General features: G+C 24.2%; 2 protein-coding genes across 4 annotated transcripts in view; one reads left to right on the top strand and one right to left on the bottom strand.

Annotated features, from left to right (window-relative positions):
- The first annotated feature begins 1,523 nt into the window (after window positions 1-1,523).
- LOC122512350 (probable asparagine--tRNA ligase, mitochondrial) lies at window positions 1,524-13,414 on the top strand. Its single transcript, XM_043628130.1, has 4 exons — window positions 1,524-1,742; window positions 6,847-7,421; window positions 7,598-8,042; window positions 11,696-13,414. The coding sequence occupies exons 1-4, from the start codon at window positions 1,614-1,616 to the stop codon at window positions 11,954-11,956; spliced, it is 1,410 nt and encodes a 469-aa protein (XP_043484065.1). The 5' UTR covers window positions 1,524-1,613; the 3' UTR covers window positions 11,957-13,414.
- Window positions 13,415-15,218: 1,804 nt separating this feature from the next.
- LOC122512348 overlaps window positions 15,219-21,718 on the bottom strand; it is a 49,136-nt gene continuing 42,636 nt past the window's right edge. For all 3 annotated transcript variants that reach the window (XM_043628126.1, XM_043628129.1, XM_043628127.1), the window contains 2 exons: window positions 19,442-20,027; window positions 15,219-16,705 (listed from right to left, as the gene is read on the bottom strand). In XM_043628126.1, the coding sequence (XP_043484061.1) occupies window positions 16,365-16,705; window positions 19,442-20,027 (927 nt within the window). In that variant the 3' untranslated portion in view covers window positions 15,219-16,364. The remainder of the gene's footprint in view (window positions 16,706-19,441; window positions 20,028-21,718) is intronic.

The raw sequence follows: 21,718 nt of genomic DNA, 5'->3' as shown, positions 1-21,718 counted from the left end.
ATGAGTGTGAGAGAGATGAAGATATATGTTCGCTTTTTTTGCACTCATGGCCTAGTTACAAAACGCAACGCGAAACGGTGCCATGCGAATCGATGACCCTAGATGTCGCATGCGACAGACCATTCGAGATGGAAAAAGCTATTCTCGAACGCTTGTCGCATGCGAGATTTCATGTCGTATGCGATAATTTCCGAATGGTTCATCTCGAGTGGGTAGTGGCCATTCGAGATGCAAAGTCGTATACGAAATGCTAGTAAAAAATAAGGTTGTGTGTCATCCTTGTAATAAACGTATATAATATAAAGTAGTATTAGTGTACATGAACCGCATGCTAAAGTAGAAAAACTATACAAAATAACCTAAATGTAATGTTTAAGAATTAAAAGTAAACTTGTGAAATAAAAGTTTAATGTAAATAATTTATAATATGCAAAATTTATAATGGATAAATTGCACATGTTTGTGTTATTTTTGTGAATGAATCATGTTAACAATATATTTATTTTATTTTTTATTTTTTTTAATTTTTTAATCTTCGTTTCATTTTTTCTGTCTGTTCACACTTTAAAGTTAGTTTTTGTGTATGCTTTTGTTTTTTTCTTTACAAAATATTGTTTCACAAATTGAAAGTATGCTCTTTTTTAAGATTTAAAATAAAATAAAATTTAAAATTATAAAATTACAAAAAATTTTGATTAACAAATAAATTTTCTTTTTGCAAAAATAGGAAATATATATATTTATTAATTAAAATTATGCATAATATAAAGGGATATATCCCTTTATTATGCATAATTTTAATTTTTCAATAACAATATTGTTCACAAACTGATTCTTTTCTTTAAAAAAAAATATTACATATTCCAGTTTCTTAACATTTTTGTAAAAAATTCTCAATTTACAAATGCTAATATTAAAACTTTAATATAAAAAAAAATGTCATATGTCAAGTTCTCTTCCTCCTCAATTATGATTGGCAGATAAGTATTTGGAAACGACGGCAACAATGTATGAATGTCGCACACGGAAATTTTCGAACAACCTATCTCGAACGGTCATTGAGAATAGACTTTCAGAGTCGCATGCGACATTAACCATTCGACATTTTACGCATGCGAGAATTGTCGAATGCTTTCGAGAATACGGCCCATGGGACTTGACCCTAATGGCACGGTCACACCTCGGCTGCCTGCCTGCCTGCGCAGCCAGCCGCCACGAGAGTAAGAGAGAGGAGACGAATAATTTAAATTGTCTGACTCTCTTACTCTTATGTATTGCCATGACGACCTGCAGGCAGGCAGGCAGGCAGCCGAGCTGTGACCGTACCATAATAAATTACTTAAAACGAAATTCCCTATGCTAGTGAATTATAGTGACTTTTGTATTTCTTTAAATTTACCAAAGACGACACTAGGCGTGACGTCACACTGGAACATTTACCTTCTCATTTTGAATACACCTTTACCGTATGCGCACTGCACACTTTTCATCACTATCGATTTTTTCATCCTTGTTGATGACTTCCGGTTTTGCTGCTGTTTGCCCTGTTCAGCCATTATGCACAATTTCGTCTCTGAGAAATTCTAAATCTGTTTTCGTAAAAGTAAATCATCATGGTCTTAAAACACTTATCAAAACTATTATTATTAAAACCATGTGCTTCTAGTTGTAAAATTCATCATTTTGCCAATATTTCCCAGACCTGTTTAGAAAATGAAGTTGGGAAGCATATCAAAGTACAGGTTAGATTATATATTATGTTTTTTTCTCAAGTTTCGAATATTTTAAAAGAAGAAAATTTTTAATTTCTATAGTACTCTCCTTTTTAGAAGCAAAAATATTAATTTGTGTCAAGTATTTTGCTTACAACAAATATCAAATCATATTTCTAACAGTGCAAAATTGAACGATAAATTAATGTTTGTTAAAAATATAATATTTTGACATAATTGGAAAATAGAAACTTGATGATGTAATGCATATCCTATTTCGTTATCCATATACATATGTTTAGTTTTAAAATTTTTTCTTGTCGCGAATGTTTTAATATAAAGTTCTTCAAATTTATTATGTGTAACACTGTCAATAAAGAAATAAGATAATTTTTTTTATTTAAACAAAGTAACTTGAAAAATAGAAATTTGTCTTCATTCCTAAAAATAATTTTCTTCTCTTTACAAACGTTCCAAGTGTTTTAAAAAGTAGTGTGAGCATGGTTTTCGAATTTTCTTTGATCGAAATACAATAAGAACGATTATTATTTAAAACAGTTATTATTTATAATAAAATAATAAGAAATAAGATGAGTCAAAATTCCTGAAGTGTAACAGCAAAATTTCAAATTTACTGTATTCTATTGAAAACACGTAAAATGCAAACTTCATTATCAGTTTATTAAACAGTTCAAAGGATTTTTTTAAAGATTAAAATTTCTCTGAGTTATAAACAATTGAAAGTTTTTTACAATGCTTAATTAAAAAATTCATATCTCGTGATAGAATCAATGGATTTTAATGAACCTTGGATTTTTGTAAACCTCAAATATTGAAAACATAAAAAATATATCATGTAATAAAATTGTTTAAACTGTATAAAGGCCTCGTGAAATTTATTACTCAAAATAAGTAAAAAATGGATATAAAAAATTTCAAACAAAAAAATTTTTTGTTAAAAATTAATAATTGTTATTGCAAAATTAATTGTTTTAATTACAAAATAAACAATGTTCTCAAAATTTTAGAAATTTCGTTCAAATTCTATTGGAGAGAGAATTTTATAAAGATTCAATACCCGTTTCCAAATTTTGTGTCACGTAATTAGGAAAAAGTAGTGTATGCTGAAAAATAGTTTAACAAAAATTTCCTTATTTATAAAAATCACAAAAAAATAATCGAACGTAGCAATAAAAAGTACAAAATCAATTAACAATCGTAAAAAACAAAAAAAAATTGACAATTATGCTTTCAAAATAATTAAAAATAATTGAATAATATTTTTAAACAAAATTGTAAATTTTCTATCTTTTTATTATATTTCTTAACACTTTCAAAATTTGTAATTTAAAAGGGACAAAATTAATTAATTTTTGTCGAAAAAGTTCGTTGGCAAACAAAATATTTGTATAATTTAAACTTGAAAATTCTGATATTGAAAATATTGATTTTACATATCTGCCACTTTAATTATTTATTTATAATCATTGCTAAGGCATAATAAAATTTCATTTTCAAAAAACAATTTTTGTTCAAAAATTTTCAAAAAAAACTTTTTTTGAAATTTATTTAGAGACATGGCTCAAAAGAGCCCGAAATTATTTTCTAGAAAATAATTTTTGGTAATTTTGACATTAGAGATTAAAATATTTGGATTGACTGTGAAAGTATAATTAGAAAAATATTTTAAAACGAAAATTCAAGGTTGTGGAGTCAGTTATAGAATCGAAGAAATCAAAAGAAATAAATAAAATATTTCTTTTTAATGTAGAAGACAAAATAAAAGTGTCGCAAAATTTAGAACTAATATAATGTGATGAAAGTTTTTAAATTAATGTTTAATAAACGGTCTAAACTGAATAAACTTTAAATTATAGCAATTTGTAAAGCAGTTTTATAAAATAAGAGTCCAAAACTAACCGTTTTGCAATTTAATATTAGTTTTTCCAAAAACTGCGTAAAACTAACAATTTTCAACATTAAGGGTATAGAGTGGGTCACAACCAGTCAACCACAAATTGACTTTTATTTTGGCGTTGTACGTTTTATTAACATGTCGTTTGACATGAATGATTGTTCTGACAATTTGAATATATGGCTAGAGTTCCAAGCCATCTGTTATAATAGCCACTGTATTATAGCGTTATTACTGAAACTCAAACGATTTATTACACTTTGCTGAATTGTGATTTCGTGTCGTTTATTTATTAATATTATGAATATTTTGTTGATTATTACTATTGTTTTCAATTTTTTCCCTTTTTATTAAAACTAATTTTGTAATTATTTTTCAATATTTTGACTTTTTCATTCAGAACAAAGAAAAATGGCAAATTTTTATAAACAACAGTTTATTTTTGAATCACCATTCTCTTTACAAAATTGTTACAAAAAAACATTATTAATACACGAAATAGATAATTTTTTTTAAACATTGCGAAATATATAAATACAAAAAAAAATTTTAGACCGAAGTATTACGAAATTTTCTTGGTCTTTCCCCAGATACTCTAATCTGTAATAATTCTTTAAATTACTTTGTAAAATTATTTCAAAGCATTTCAAAAATAAGGGAAAAAATGTTTGTAAATTATATTTGTATTATTCTATTATTATCTAAAATTTTAACTAAAATTCATTTTCAAATCAATTATTATTAGAAAATTATACGAGAATTCAATTATTTAAAAAACAAAAGTAAATTATTCATTGAATAATTGAATGTTTCTTAAAAATTATTTCTTATAAAGAATTTTATAAACAAATTTTTAAATAATTAAATTCTTTTGACGAATTTTAATAAAATTTTTAAGAATAATATATTTTTCGAGAAATTCGATTAAAATCGATTAAAATTGTATTAAAAATAATTAAATTAATTTTAATAATTAATTTCTGCGAAGAATTTTATTACTCTTGAAAATAATTGAATTTCTGTAATAATTTGTAACTTCTGAAAAAATTAAATTTTTTTTTTAGTGTTTTTAACTAAAATTCTTCTATAAATTCATTATTTTTAATAATTTTTGAAAAAGTTATATCAGAATTTTCAAATTCATTTCTTTACAATTCAATTTTACAAAATTTTAATTATTCGGAAATTCTTCAATTAAAATTTTTCAATTTTCTTAGAAAATAAAAACTTTAAAAAAATAATTTCAAGTAAAATTGAAATAAAATTTTTCAAAAAAATTAATTCTTCTATGCACAATTCTTAGTTAAAAGTATGAAAAATTAAAATTTTCAAAGTTATTAACTTTAAAACATTTTCAAAATTCAATTATTTCTATAAATTCAAGCAATAATGTTTCTAATATTCAATTATAATCTAAAATTTTGAGTGAAATTTATTTTTAAATCAATTTTTATTAGAAAATTCTACTAGAATTCAATATTATTTAAATAAAAAAAAACAATTTTTATTGAATAATTGAATGTTACTCAATAATTAAATTTCCATAAAGAATTTCATCAACAAATTTTTAAATAATTGAATTCTTTTGACGAATTTTAATAAAATTTTTTAAAATAGTTATACATTTTTCAAAGAATTCGATTAAAATTGTATTAAAAATAATTGAAATTTTGTGATGAGTTTTATTATTTTTGAAAATAATTGAATTATTGAGAAAAAACTTATAAAAAATTTATAAATATTTGAATTTCTGTGAAATTTTTATTATTTATGAAAATAATTAAATGTTTGTGTACAATTTTATTAAAATTTTTTTACATAATTGAATTCTTTTCAGTAATTTTATTAAAATAGTATACATTGAAAATCATTGAAATGAGGAAAATTTTTTAAAATAATTGAATTTTGAAAAAGAATTTTTTTATTTTTAAAAATAATAATATTGGGATTTTGTCTGGATTTTTTTTCTAAATTTTGAACATACATAATTGAATTTTGTGATAAGAATTTTATTACTTTTAAAAATAATTTAATTTTTTTTTAAGTTCATTAAAATTTCTAATTAAATTCATTCAACATTGAAATTTTCAAAAATTTCAAATTGAAACCGTTTGAAGGTAATTTATTTCTGAAAATTGTAGACGCGACTCTTTTAAAATTCAATTAATTTATAAATATTTATGTAAAATTATTCATTAAATAATTTATTTATTTCATGATAGTTGTTCAAGATTTAAAAGTTATTGAAAAAGAAATTTTTGTCAGAAATGAAAAAAATTGAAGGTTTTGTATTAGAATTTATGGTAATTTTAGTTCATGAGTCAAACAAAGAAGACTTCAAAATTCAAAACTTTCTTATGAATTTTAAAAATTTAATTTTTTTCAGCACTTTCAATAAAAATTCCTGACTTTTCCCTGAATTCCCTATGTGTCAGAATATATGATTATTATAATTATAATAATTTGTGATTTTTGTTTTTTTTTGTTTTTTTAATTTACAAATTAATTATAATAATATTAAAACTACATAGGTATTCCAATTCATATTTTATTTTTATAAAAAAAAATTGAATAACAAATTTTTACGTTCTGTTATTTTTAAAATTGCTAATTTTATTTTAAAAAAGTGAGTTTTCAATTATTGTCTTAATTTTTCTATTATCACTTTAATTCTTTATTCCAAACTCTTATCTTCCAACGTTTGGTTACATTTTTCCTTCGACTAGTAACGTAAAACATTTTATTTATTGTTGATATTTTTATTTTTAAGTCACTTTTTTTTCATGTTTTTATATTCATTTTAACCTTCAATATTGTATTGCGTAGTTCTTGTTTTTATATTTTGTTTTATCATCATTTTTCGCATAACACCCGATTGTATTTATTTTATTATAATTTTTATAGTTTTTAGTTTTATATCTTCATTTAATGTGTTCATGTAATTTTGTTTTCTGTATTATTCAGAAAGATTCCCTCTAGAGAAAATCGTATTGATTTCGAAACGTTGAATTTTGTATTAAAAATCCACTAGTCCGAATCTATTCGTTTATTTTATTATCTACTATTTTAATGAAAAGTAAAATTCATAATTTAAAGAAAAAATTAAGATAAATTAAGGTAAAAAATTAATTATTAAATTTCATAATTTTTTAATAATATTTTTTATAATAACTCATCAGTATTTGTACATGCAATATAGTTTTGAAAAACTTTTCCTAGGGTTGGATACGCGCTGTTCGGAAGATGAAAGAAATGGTCTTCATAGATCTGAGTGATGGTTCGACTGGACAATTTTTACAAGTTGCCGTTGATAAATCCAAGCATACGACGACAGATTTAACATATGGTAGTAGTATTTCCGTTAAAGGTGAGTTATCAGTTGCTCCTAATGGTAGAATGGAATTACGCGCAGAAGACATTAATTTAATTGGCAAGTGTGTGGTAACTGATGGGTATCCATTCTATCCAAGAAAAGTGTATTCCAGTGAATATGTGCGAGAATTTTTACATTTTCGTCCACAAACAAAATCTTTTGCGAGTACGTTAAGATTACGGGACATCGCCACTTCGGTTATTAACGATCAACTTCGAAATCGCGGCTACATTAACATTAATACTCCAATTATAACTTCGAACGATTGTGAAGGAGCTGGAGAAGTGTTCGTCGTGCAACCAGACTCGCAGGAAATTTTAAAATCGATGAAGAAAGAAGGGGTCAGTGAAGAAAGTAGTTATTTTAATACCAAAGCTTATCTCACTGTTTCCGGACAATTTCACCTGGAAGCAGCAGCGAGGTGATTATTTCTAGGCTAGCTAGTTTTCCCAAAAATTCTTCAAAAGAATATTTTTTAAAAATTTGTTATTTTTTTTCGAAAATTAGGAGGATAATTTATTTAACCAAAAAAATTATTTTTCAATCAAGTTTAATTGTGAGTTTCTTTTTTTTAATTTAATAATAGAATATTTTCAGGGCTCTTACCAAGGTTTTTACATTTGGTCCTTCGTTCAGGGCTGAAAATTCAAAGTCTCGATTACATTTGTCCGAGTTTTATATGCTTGAAGCAGAAACTGCATTTATCACATCTCTTAGAGATATGGCTGAGGAGATAGAAATTTTCGTGAAAAATATTACGAGAACTCTTGTAGAGAAAGGCGCTTATGATATGCGTCAATTGGGATCGCCTGAACCATCTTGGTTAGAGAAAGAATTTAATTACATCACTTATGACGAGGCAGTGAATATTTTGGAGAATCATGGAAATCGACTCACGTTTCCTCTGAAATACGGAGATCCTTTATCCAAGGAGCATGAATTATTTTTAGTAGATCACAGCAATGGACCTGTTTTCGTCGTCAATTGGCCCAAGGAAGGCAAACCCTTCTACATGCGAGAATGCGATGACGATTCTTCAAAGGTAATAATAAACAGAAATACACTATCTGGTTATTACCTATTCCACCGTCCATTTTCCTCTTTCGTTTTTTTAACTAAGATAAGACAATAGAAAGAGAAAAAAAATGGACGGAGCAAGTAGGTAACAATAACGTGAACACCGATCACAATTTTAATTAACTTTTTAAGTTTTTGAATTTTCACCTTTAGACTGCCAGGGTTTGAACAACTTTTTTATAATATCCCGAGGGGCTACTCACTTAAGATTCCATTAGAATCATTTAAACATTGCTTGACAGATTTTTACGAAATCATGCGAAGTTGAGCGTTTTACCTTGTTCCTTGCGCGCACAGCGCAAGCGTTCAGTGACGGACTTTGACGAAATCTAACATAATTGTAGTTTTGTTGATACAGAGTATGACAAGATCTGAACCAGAATTTTACGTTATTTCATGAGTGAAAAGCCCCTCGTAATATCCACAAATATTATGACTTTATCTGAAGTATATCTTGTGTTAACCCTTAAAGTGCACACTGAGTACAAATCGCCCCGGTGTTTTGTTCAAATGCGTTCCATTCTTAAAAACATGTCATTGTTTATTATTAAATATTTTTTTAAAAAATTAATTTTACATTAACGAAACTATATTTTTCATATTCCTAAGAACATTTCCTATCGATTAAAAAGAATTAAATGAATTTCATCAATTTGAGACAAAGATATATTATAAGGTTCCAAAGTATTGCAGGGTTTGTTTATAGTTGTGTTCTGGGTTTTTATGAGTCACTGTATTTTTTGTTTATAACGTTTGTTTTCTACTTTATGTTTCATATGTCTTATATTTCAATTCTAAATTGAATTATACGGCTGCTTTATTGAAACTACCTATTGTATAAAATTTTTATAAATTTTAAAACAATAATAATCGTTTATAATAATAATAAAAATGCCCATGTGTGTATCGAACGTAAGTTTTTGAAGTGTGTACTTTAAGGCTTGAAAATGGTTATTCGGGGATTTTTGGGGTCTCTAATTACGAAGCTGACATCAGATTTACAAAATTAAAAATCTAACTTGTTGCGTTAGATGTAGAATTAAAAAAATCTAAAGAAATAGTTTCAGATTTTTTGTTTGTGAGTTTCAAGGTTTTTTGTCATGATCTTGATACCATATATTGGTAAACAGCGACCTAGAAAACCCCGAGTGGTAAATTTTAAGCAATTTCGATGGATTTTTGAAAAATAATCGGCCATATTGTATCCGCCATTTTGAACATTGAAAATCTGATTCCGGCAGTCTAAAGGTTAATAACCTGGAATTCATTCAAAATATTACATTTATATTGTTTCTGTTTCTCGAAAAGCAAAGAAACACTTTAAATGAACCGAAAATTAATAATATTAAAATTTTCATTATTATTTTTATCTTAGAATTGTAATTATAAATTAACGATTTTCACGAAAATGTCAAATTTTGCGGTATTACTTAAAATATGTTTGCATTAAAATTCTATTAAATAGATTTTCTTTTATTAACTTTTAATTTTTAGCTATAATTTGAGGTTGTGTTTGCTTTAAATTGATTTTTTAGGTTATGATTGCTTATTAAATTACGTAGATCTTTTTTATGTTTATGATAATAAAATATATAAAAAGTTTAAAAAATTATTTATTGTCAAGCCTTGGATACTATGAATTTTGGGACTTTACCGACAATTTTTAAAAAAAGTGAAATTTTTTAGACTTTATTTTTAAAGAAATGCAACTATTTGCGACTTTTCTTCCGAATATTACATAAAAATACTACATTTTTTAGTATAAAATGCAACTTATTTTGATTTTAATATTGTGAAAAATAAATATTGTCAAATCTTTCAAAAATAATTTTTGAATATTTCTTTTATGATTATTAAATTTTTAAAATATGTAATTAAAAGGTTTATAAATAATTGAAATTTTGTAAAATTTGATTTAAAAAATTGATTTTTTAAAAACATTTAATTAAAAATTTTTAAGAATTTTAATTACAAATTTAGAAAAACATTGAATAAGCAAAAATATTTATGAAAAAAAACTTAAAATGAAGATTAATGAAAATAAGGTTTAAAATTTATATTAAAATATTTTTCAAAAAAATATTTATTAGAATTTTTGTAAATTCAATTACTTTGAATCTTTTTAATTTTTATACATATTTTCCAATATTCATAAATATTTCAAAAATAATTACTTGTCAATTACAATCAAATTCTTTTAAAATTAGGTATTATTAAAATTTTTTTAAGAAAGCAATTATCAATATTTCTGTAATTAAAATTCTTCAAAAAATTGATTAGTTTTTTAAATTGTTCAAGATTCTTATTAAGAAATTAAATTATTTTTTAAAAATTACATTACAATATTTAAAAAAAACAATTCTTACAATTTTTATATATCATAATTTTTTAAAATTCAATTATTATCTTCAAAAAAAATTTTTTTTTAGTCTTATTAAAATTTTACACAAGTCATGTACCTACTTTCATATTTGTAATTAAAATTCTTCAAAAATTGATTATTTTTTAGTATTTTCCAAAAATTCTTCTATAAAATTAAATTATTTTAAAAAATTTTTACTAGGTAAATTCCAATTATTTGGAAATTTGTAATTATAGGTAGATGGTTTAGAGTTGAATATTTATTAAAAGTTCGAGAAAATAATTACTTAAATTTCAGAAGGTTTGAAATTTGTAATTTTTTAAAATTTTAATTCCTGTGGAAAAGTAAATAACTATTTTTTTTTAAATATTTATTCAACGAAATTACTAAAGTTTTGAATAATTGAATTTGGAAATTAGTGAATGAGCAGGAAAATGAAAAATATAATTTTTGTGTGAATATTGAATGAGATAAACGACTTTTCAGACTGTTTTTGTATCTCAGGGTTACCACAAAAAACTGATTTTAAAATTCCATGATTTTTCCAGTTTTTCCAGACCTTTTTTTAAATTCCCGAGCCAAAAATAAAATTGTTTTGATAAATTTTTAGCTACTTACGACAAAAAATATAAAATCTTTAAAGTAAATTAATAATAAAACAAGTTATTAATTTATCTCAATATTTTTACCAAGCGCTAAATTCCATATATCAGAAGATTATTAATTTATTATTTTTAAAAATAATTAAAATTTAAGTTAATATTTGTGAAATTATTTGTGATACACTTCAAAGAATACTTCAAAGAATGTTACCTTAGAAACAAATCGCTTTAAGGTTATGTTTCTATTATTTTCACCTCAATTAAAATTTTCTGTTTAATTTTTAAGAACCAAAGTAAATTTTTATTAATTATTTTAGTTATAATGAAGATTTTAATATGAGTTGTTCATACTAATAATTATAATAGCTAATCCCCTTTGTGTAATTTCATTTAAAAAATTATAAACATAACCTAAAAATGTTTGCTTCTTAGGTACCTTTCTTCTGAGCTCGTCAAAATTATTTTAAAGTAGACGAAAAAATAGGAATTCTGATAGAATTTTGATAAAATTCTAAAAATTATATTAGTTTCGTTTGTTTTTAATCTTTGAATTTGACATTTTCGTGGAAAACGATTCACAAATATGTTCTTTTCTATTTTAAATAAATAAATGTTGAATTTGAAAAAAATATTAATGCAACTTGGATGTTAAAGGTGGAAGCATTGGATCTTCTTGTGCCGAACGTCGGAGAACTTATTGGAGGCAGTTTACGTGAAGATAATTATGAGAAATTACAGTTAAAAATGCCACCGAATCCAAATCTTGCTTGGTATTTAGAACTTCGCAAGTTTGGTAACGTGCCAACCGGAGGATTTGGAATGGGTTTTGAAAGATATTTACAATTTGTTCTTGGCATTGCCAATATTAAAGACACCATTCCTTTTCCTCGATGGCCACATAACTGCAATTTGTGAATAAAGTTTTTCAGGGTTCCTGTCTATTGATTTATCCCCTGGCCAACAACAAATGATATGATAGTTAGAAAATTATCATATCAACAGAAAAGAGAAACTTTATGCTGTTTAAACGTCATTTTACTTGGAACTAAACATCGTGAGGAGAAGCTTGAAAATACGCAACGAAAGTAATCATCTTCTTCTTCTTCTTTTTCTTCTTCTTTTGAAGAAAGGACAATTTAGAAGTAATTTCTTCTCCTCAAGGTGAATAGTGAATGACTTCATTGTAATTGACGTTTCTACGAAATCGATGCTTTCAGGTCTTACCTCAAACTGCAAGTTTTCATCCAATGTTTCGCTTCTTCGTCGACTAACAAAGTGTCATCATCGAGGATTTCGAATTCCTTTCAAAGATTTTAATTTCGCTTCGTCCGATTTTCTTTTTTCAATTATTTTCTACTTTTAGAAAATAGTTTTCGATTCACAAATAGAAGAGAAAAATTCTATAATCACAAATGGATAAAATTGTAATTTAAAGAATTTAAATAATTAAACAGAGGAAAGGTGGATAATCGTAAAAAAAAGAATCAATATATTGCTTAACTAAATTTTTATTTTAATTAATCTAACACCAAGTACAAATTAGTTTAATGCTTTATTTGTTTTTAATATTACGTTTATTATTATACTCATTATTAGCAGAATTAATCTAACAGATTGAAATTATTTTTTTAAAGTAAACTTTATTCTTAAATACGATTCTCTTGAATAATCGAATAATTCGCATTCAAGTATTTAGAATTTTTTTAGAATAATAAGGGATAAACGAAAAAAAGAAAATAATCAAAACCCCCATTATGTAACAAATGTTTCATTATTTTTTTTTTACTTTGAAAATAATATTGGTGAAAAAAATTGCATCATCAGCAGTAACATTTTTTTCCGATCTATGTATACAGTTTTTAAACGCATATCACACATTTTTTTTTGTACAGCATTTTAACTTATTAAAAAAAAGGCGGCGAAACTCTTTCTCTTTGTCGAAATACTGACAAAAAAATTGAATAAGTAATCTTATATCGCACAATTTACTTCTCATCATTTAAAGTACAAATCGTATGAAATTCTATTATGCATTTTGTTTTGTTTTTCTTTCTTTTCTCGATACGATTATCGAAAAAATGCTAATATCTTTAAAATCATCTTATTTAACTATGAAAAAAAACTATACAGCGAAATTAAAGACACAAGGGCGAGGGAATTTGTGAAACGAAAAATATCATCTCCCCTGTGTCTTGAATTAAATTATTTATGTACATTTTCTTCTCTCATTCTTCTCTCACATATTCTCTCATTAAAATTCATTTAATCTTACGTCCATTTTTCAGTAACTTAACATAATCCTTAATAATAATTAATTAATAATTCCCCTTTTGAAATAACACAATGCAAATGAAAACGAAACATTCGGCAAAATGGGAAAGAGATCAAAGTACAATCCTGATTTGATTATTTTTATTTATAAAAAATCACAGTATATTCAGATCAGAAATTCATTTAACTTTTTTTTCAATTAATAAATATCTAAAAAGAATCAATTTTCGAAAAGCTAATGTTCGTTTCCTTGCATTATGTGGTGATGTCAGCACTGGTTGAAAAATCTGATCCATAATTGATCATCAATTTGACAAAAAAAAAATGTGATGTTGACATTTTTAAGTCGTTAAAATTTTTATTTGCTCTCTGGTCTTGAAAAAATTAAACATAATTCTCGTATCTCGACTTGCGATTGTAAACTAAAATTTTGTTTTATGTATTTACCGGATTCGTTCGAACGAATCACTGGACGTTGGACTGATTTTGAAATTCAGGGACTAAAAAAAAAAAATACTCTTGGATTAATCCTGAGGATTTGATTTACTGTTCGGTGTGTCCGAGAAATTTTCAAATCCTGTTTCCTAAATTCATAATTATATTAATTTTCAAGTCTTACTATTAATAGTAATGTTTTAAAAAAATGTCCAAGTATTTATTACTTGTTTCTTTAAAGTCGAATTTTGCTTGTAAAATCGAGAAACAAAATAATGAGTTACAATGAGTTGTTTTTTTAATTGTTTTGGAAATTGTCTTAAATTGAATCCAAGAGAAAGGAATTCTTCAAGACGAGAGACGCAAGTGTAGGATTTGATATCAATTCGAGGTTAAAATTTTACTAACCAGAAAAGCGGTTGTTGGGGTACTTTATTACCCCAAGCGAAAAGTATTTTCGTTTTACAAATCTTGTATTTATAAGATTTTAATTAAATTGCCTATTTCGGGCAAAAAGTCTGCATGAGAATAAAAAAATCAACAAAAAAGTAACGAAATACACCAACTACCGCTTTTGGGGTTAATAAACCTAAAAACGTTTTTTTTACAAAATTAAATTTTTCTTGTTGCGAGAAGTCATTTTCATTGTTTAAATTAAACCAAAAGCTAGTAAATCAACATGGAATCATTATCGCGAAGTAGAAATTCTAATTGTATTTTTTGCCCGACTTTTACAAACTTAATTTTTTTTATAAGTGAGAAAATTTAATTTAATTTTTTTTTTGTTTAACGAAATTTTTTATTGTCTCTATTTCTCAATTTTGCTTCGATTAATTTCGATAGTTCCTGACGGGACAATTTTTTCTTTTCTGATTGACAATTTTTCATAATTGATGGCGACTGAATTTTTCAATAAAATAAGGAAAAAAAATTGTTCGAAAATACCCACAAAATGACTGGTCGCAAGTAAAAATGGTCAATTTCTTTATTTGCAAATTTAAACCACTAAAAATACACTTTTTTTCTCGGAGAGAAAATATATATTAAATTTTGTAAAAAGTATTTTACAATTTGAGAAAAAAAGTGCAACAAATCGAAATTTTGACATAGAAAAATGCCTCTAAAATTCTAAACGTTCAAATAAACGAATTTTTTTGTTACTTTTTTGAAATTTGAATTTTGGTAGAAAATATTAATTTACAAATTAAAAACATGAATTTTTTTCTTAATGTATGTTAAATTTATCTTTTATTTCTCAATAAAAAATAATAATATTGAAAAATATTGAAAGGGAAAAAATTTTCGTTCATTTGAAAGTTCGAAATTTTAGAAACGTATAGAGAATACTAAACAGTGAAAGAAATAATATGAAATTTAGTAAATTTATATTAAAATTTAACTAAAATTCTTATATTTAATATAATTATACTAAACTTCAGATAAGTTTTTTTTTAAAGTTTAGTATTTTTTATAACAAAATTTCGCATTTTTTCACCAAATTCTGAAATACTGTTACAAAATTTAATATAATTTTCTCTCCTTGTAATTTTTAGTAATTGTTACAAAAAGTAAATTCTTTTACTTTTCAGTTAATTTATACCTCTCGCGGCCGAAGCTGAACCCGAACGGATTGTTTATAAACAATTGCATTTATTAACTAAACATATGGTCTTTAAAAATGTAATTTCTACACTTTGTAAATTTTGTGTAAATTATATAAATTTCTAATTAGTGAAGTTAGTTTTCCTTGTTAGTGAAGTTGAAGATAAAAACCAGAACATTAAAAATAAATTGCAAAAAAAAAATTGAATGCGGTCAATAAACAGCCCATTATTACCCTAGGTCAATAAAGTACTCGTTATTGTCCTAGGGCAATAATGGACACTTTATTGATGATGTAATTTAATTTCTACTTTGACTTTTAATTTCACTTTCACTTTGAAAGATTTTTATTCAAAATGAAAGATGAAAATGAAAGTGAAAGTCAAAGTAAAGATGAAAGCACAGAATCGGCTTCTTTGGAATTTTTTGGTAAATATAACTAATAAATAACAAATTATCAAATAACCGAGTAAAAAATATTAAACAAAGAGTTTTTATTTGAAATTGTAAAAATTCCATTTAAAGAACCATATGTTTAGTTAAATGCAATTGTTCATAAAGTATTTTTGCTTTGGCCAGGAAATGAAAACTTTCACTGAATATCGAAAGAATTCGTTAATTTTCGTAAAAATTAATTAATAATTAAGAATGCAATTTTTAATCCGGTAAATTAATTTCCAAGTAAATAAATCGACAGTTTTTAACTTGCGACCAACCATAAGGACACTGGACTTAATTAAATTAAATTTCTTTAATAATTTCCAAATATTTTATATACTCGAGAAATAAAAAAATATCCTTTAACAAGAGCAAAAACTAAAAATTATTCGTTAAAAAATAATTCAAAATTTAGCCTAAAGATAATTTTTGGAAACGATTTTTTTAATAGAAAAAATACCGCGAGATAATAGATTACAAGTTGATTCGATGGTGAATTAATTTATCTAAAGTCATGTTGAAAATTTTACTTAAATCTCACAACAAATACTTACGTTTTTTTGTTTCGAATTTTTTTTTACATGATTGTGCACAATCCAGACATTTCTTCACCTTTTTCCACCGGCGGAAAAACTTGAAGTTGTCTGGATTTGATATAAGGCTTTATGGATGCTGGTGTTAAAGGACTGGTATTTTCAACTTCTGAAATTTCAGGAACAGAACTCTCTTTTTGCTCTTTTTGTTCTTCTGGTTCTTTATTTGTTGCTAAAGGTTTTGTGATGTTTATTTTGATTTTCGATGGTGCAGCTGGAATTGTGGCAGGCGCTGAATCAAGTTCGACATTACCATCGATTGATGACTTCACTGCTGCATGTGTTGTGTCCACTTCTGTTGGTTCGATGATTTCAGGCACAGCTTCTGTTTATTTTAATATAAAACATTTTTATAAATATTAAAGTTTTTCATAAAATTCTGATTAAGGAGATAAATCAATTTTTTCTGGTTTCATTTGAAAAAAAAGGGTTATGGAAAATTGTATTTTTCATCTTAAATGAAGTTATAGTTTCCAAAAGAAATTTCAATTTTTGAAAAGGTCAAAAACTTTACGAAATCGCATATTTTCTTAAAATCAAATAAACCATAAAGTATTTCCTGTTACTTTCCATTTTTACAAATAATTTATATTTTTTTTAAATTGAAAAGCACGTTGAAGAAAGGTACCTAAGAAGCAAATCATTATAAGGTTATGTTTTTTTCATTTTCCCCTTAATTATAAGTTTCTGTTTAATTTCGTAAAACTGAAATCAGTATTTATTATTTTAGATATAATGAAGACTTAAAAATGAGAGGTTTATATTGAGAGTTGCCTCCTTTGTATATTTTCATTTGAAAAATTACAAACATAACCTAAAAATGTTTGCTTCTTCAGTATCTTTCTTCATTGCTCGTCAAAATGATGATTTAACAAAATTTATATTAGATAGAATTTTCTTTTGTTCTAATTGTTATTTAATTGAATTTATTATCTGAAAGTCTGTCTCCAACAGTTAAAAAACTTATAATTTATCAGAGAAATCGAAAATTTCCTGGAAAATCAGAAAATATAAGTAAATTTTTGTTAAACGACAAATTCTCTAAATAGTTCGTTTTAAATTGAAAATATAAATAAACTAATTTTGAAATTGAATAAAAATGAAATGTGAATGTCGAGAAGGGTTCAACTCTGAAAATCGTTAGTCATTTTCACTATCAAAAGTTATGGGAAAATGACTTCTACTGTATACAAATTAATTAAATTAATTTTCCTCTCCTATAAATTAATTAAATATTTAAATTAAAGTTTGAATAAAAACAAATGTAAACATTTTCCAAAATGAGTAAAATAGATAATCAAATTTTAAAAAAGTGAAAAAATGCCACTTTGGGATCCCTGAATATAGTGAACTTGACTGAATTTAATTTGAATATGTCTTTTAAGAGAAACCTGAAATATTCTAAAAACAGATTTCAATATCCTTTTTCTTCAAGAACTTGAAATATTTTTAAAATAGTATTTTAAATTCAAGAGTTCGAAAAGAATAAATTTCCATTCTCTTTTTTAGGAATTTAAAATTTTAGCTGAATAAAAAATATATAATAATTTTGAAAAATTTATTTAAAATCGATAATTTAATCATTTCTGAAAATAATTGAATTCTTGAATAGAATTTTATTAAATAATTGAATCCCTGCGAAAAAATTTATTATTTCTACAAATAATTGAATTTTTGCAAAATTTTAAAAAATAAGTGAATTTTTGAGAAGAGTTATATATATTAAAATTGTATTTAAAATAATTAAATTCTTAGGAAGAATTTATAAATAGTTTAATTTTTGCTGGAATTCAATTATAATTGTATTTAAAATAATTGAATTAAATGATTTTAAGTACATTAATTTAAAAATTTTAAACATTTAAGAAGATAAAATTTATTGCAAAAATTCAATTATTTTCAACAAAATTTTAATAAAACCTTGGAAACAATTCAATTGTTTTTTAAAATAGTAAAATCTTTGCAAAAATGCAATTATTATCAATAAAATTTCACGAAAGAATTCAATTTTTTTTTAAATTCGTTATAAAATTTTCCAAAAGAATTAATTTATTTTCTAAAATTTTTAGCAAAATCTTCCTAAATATTCAATTATTTTCAATACAATGTTAACTAAATTCATACAAATAATTTAAATTTTCATTAAAACAATTAGATTATTTTTCAAAAATGTTAATAAAAAACTTTGCAAGATTTGAATTATTTTCATAAATAATAAAATTTTTCAAAGGATTTCAATTATGTTCAAAAATTTTAATAAAATTCTTCGTGAGAATTCAATTATCATCATAAAAAATAAAATTCTTTGGAAGAATTCAATTATTTTCATTAATAATAAAATTCTTCGGAGGATTTCAATTATTTTCAAAAATTTGAAACAAATTCTTGTCAAGAATTCAATTTTTTTCATAAATAATTGAATTCTTTACAGAATTTCAATTATTTTCAAAAATTTAAAATAAATTATTGTCAAGAAATCCTTTTGAAGTAAAATTCATCGCAAAAATTATAATTATTAAACTCACAATTTTCAATTACACTTATTAAAGAAACTCCATTATTTATAAAATAAATTCAAGGAAATTTTTCAAAAGAATTTAATTAGAATTTCTTAAAATTGTTATTAAATTTTTCTCGAGAAATCGATTCGAAGGAATTCAATTATTCGCAAATTTTTTGACAAAATTCTTTGCAAGAATTCAATGATTTTTAATACATTAATTTTAAAATTAAAAATATTTGAAAAGAAAAATTATTAAAAAAGTAAACAACAACTAACTGCAAACTGCGAACAGATTACCGGAATACAAAGATTATTAATGTAGAAGATTTTTCAAAAAATTCAAATTTAATAGAATATTAATAAAAAAATTAATGCAAATAATGAACGGAGACACGTGAAGAATCACATAGTAACTATAAATATACAGATAGCGGTTTTTACTTCATTTTTAAGAAAAATAGAGTAATAAATAATTGATCGATCTAAATAAAATGAAAAATTTTAAAAAGTTTTTTCCTTTCTTAAAAATAAAAAGAGAATGATATTTGAAAAGCTTACCTGGTTCAACTTCAATTGGCTCCTCCTTTATTTCCACATTAGCAAAATTGAATTCCGTACCATCCGTAATTACGGGCTCATCCAAAGGCTCCTCCTTAATTTTGATGTTCTCGAAAGACTCTCGTTCGGTTTTCGTGGCGTCACTTTCTACCAATTTTTCCTTTTCGATTACAGGTTCTTCTTCGTTCTCAACACTTTTATCGCCTTCGTTCTCCTCTGCTTCAAGATCAATCTGTTCGATGGCAGGCGCTGGCGGTGGTTCGGTAACTTCAATTTCAGGATCAGATTCTGCACCCGTGTCGTCGACTTCCATTGTGCTTTTTACTTCATCTAATTGATCAGTCTTGATTTCTTCTATTTCTACATCCTCTTTCATTTCTTCCTTCTTTTCCTCGCCGTCTTTTTCTGTTTCTTCCGTTTCTTTCTCTTTTTCGCTTTCTCCTTCTTTTTCTTCTAAGACAACATCGTCTTCGCCTTTAACTTCTTTTCCTTCAACATTATTCTCCTCTGTTTCGGTACTTAATTCTTTATTCTCTTCCAAAGCAACTAGGGCTTCAAGTGCCTCTGCCGATTTTTCTATGGCTCGCTGTAATTATAAAATGTTTCTTTTTTAATAACAATTCAAATATATTTTTTACAAAATAAACTCTGATTTAATTTTTAAATATTTCTTAATTTCTTAAAATATATAACATTTTCCTTCATTGATATTTACTTTTTAAAAAATAGTTAAAACGTCATTTTTATTTATTTTTTCAGCATAAAAGAAATATTTTCTACTGGAATAGTGATTTACCAATTTTATAGTGAATCGAGCGACTTTTAACTAACAAAACAATGTTGAAATATAATATTTTTATTTAGTGCGCGGAGAGAGAATAATAAATAAAAATAAATAAATAAATTCTGTAACAGTATTTTACAAATTGGGGAAAAAATGTCAAAAATCGAAAATTTTATACTTAAAAAGTACTGAAGTTTAAAAGAAATTTAGTAAATTTATATTAACAGGGTTGCTACCGGTCAGGGAAAAGTCAGGGATTTTTTTATTAAAGTAATGGAAAAACTTGAATTTTGGAGAAGTTACAAATGATTGCAGAAATTCAAATATTTTCAAAAGTAATAAAATTCTTATCATAAAATTAAATTATGTTTAAAAATTAAAAAAAATTCTTGTCAAAATTTCAAATATCTTTAAAAATAATAAAATTCTTCTTCAAAATTCAATTATTTTTAAAATTTTTAATAAAATTCTTGGCAAAACTACAATTATTTTCAAAAAATTTCCTCAATTTAATTGTTTTCAATATCTATACTATTTTAAAAAACATTTTCAAAATAATTCAATTATTTAAAAAAAATGTTGATGAAATTCTAAGCAATCATTAAATTATTTTCATAAACAACAAAAATTCCACAGAAATTCAACTATTTACAAATTTTTTTTATAAATTTCTTCGCAACAATTCAAATATTTTCATAAATAATAAAATTTTGTACAATTATTTTTAATACAATTTGAATCGAATTCCTTGAAAATTGTAATTATTTTTGAAAATTTTATTAAAATTCTTCGAAAAAATTCAATTATTTTCATAAAATTCTTTATGAAAATTCAATTTTAGGAAACATTCATTTATTCAATAAATTAATTATTTGTGTATTTGAATAATTGAATTCTCGTAGAATTTTCTAATCTAATCTTGAAAATGTTTCAAATGAAAATCTTTCAAAATTTAAATTTTTCATACTTTTAACTAACGATTCTGTATAGTATTAATTTTTTTGAAAAAGTTTAATTGAATTTTCTTTTGAAATTATTTCAAGTTTTTGTTTTGTAAATATTTAATTGAAGAATTTCCGAATAATCGAAATTTCGTAAAATTAAATTGTAAACAAACGGATTTGAAATTATTCTCAAGGAACTTTTGCAAAATTTATTTAAAATAATTGATAATAGAATTCTTTCAAAGAATATTAATAAAATTTTTGAAAATAATTACATTTTTTCAAAGAATTTACTTAAAATTGTATTAAAAATAATTGAAATCCTGTGAAGAATTTTATTATTCAGGAGAATAATTGAATTCTTGCAACGAATTTTTATTACATTTTTTTTAAGTAATTGAAATCCTATGAAGAATTTTATTATTTATGAAAATAATTGAATTCTTGCAACGAATTTTATTACACTTTTTTAAAATAATTGAATTCTTTTGAGAAATTTTATTAAAATAGTAGATTTTGAATATATTTTAATTTCAACGAAGAATTTAA

The sequence above is a fragment of the Leptopilina heterotoma genome, unplaced genomic scaffold (genome assembly GCF_015476425.1).
Source record: "Leptopilina heterotoma isolate Lh14 unplaced genomic scaffold, ASM1547642v1 Lhet_97, whole genome shotgun sequence".
NCBI lineage: Eukaryota > Metazoa > Arthropoda > Insecta > Hymenoptera > Figitidae > Leptopilina > Leptopilina heterotoma.
This window is presented reverse-complemented; position numbering and strand designations above follow the sequence as displayed.

Excerpts from the sequence above, each read along its gene's own strand:
- LOC122512350 (XM_043628130.1), top strand. The coding sequence starts at position 1,614 with ATGGTCTTAAAACACTTATCAAAACTATTATTATTAAAACCATGTGCT. Across the intron at positions 1,743-6,846 it reads GGAAGCATATCAAAGTACAG|GGTTGGATACGCGCTGTTCG; the intron begins GTTAGATTATAT and ends AACTTTTCCTAG. Across the intron at positions 7,422-7,597 it reads CACCTGGAAGCAGCAGCGAG|GGCTCTTACCAAGGTTTTTA; the intron begins GTGATTATTTCT and ends GAATATTTTCAG.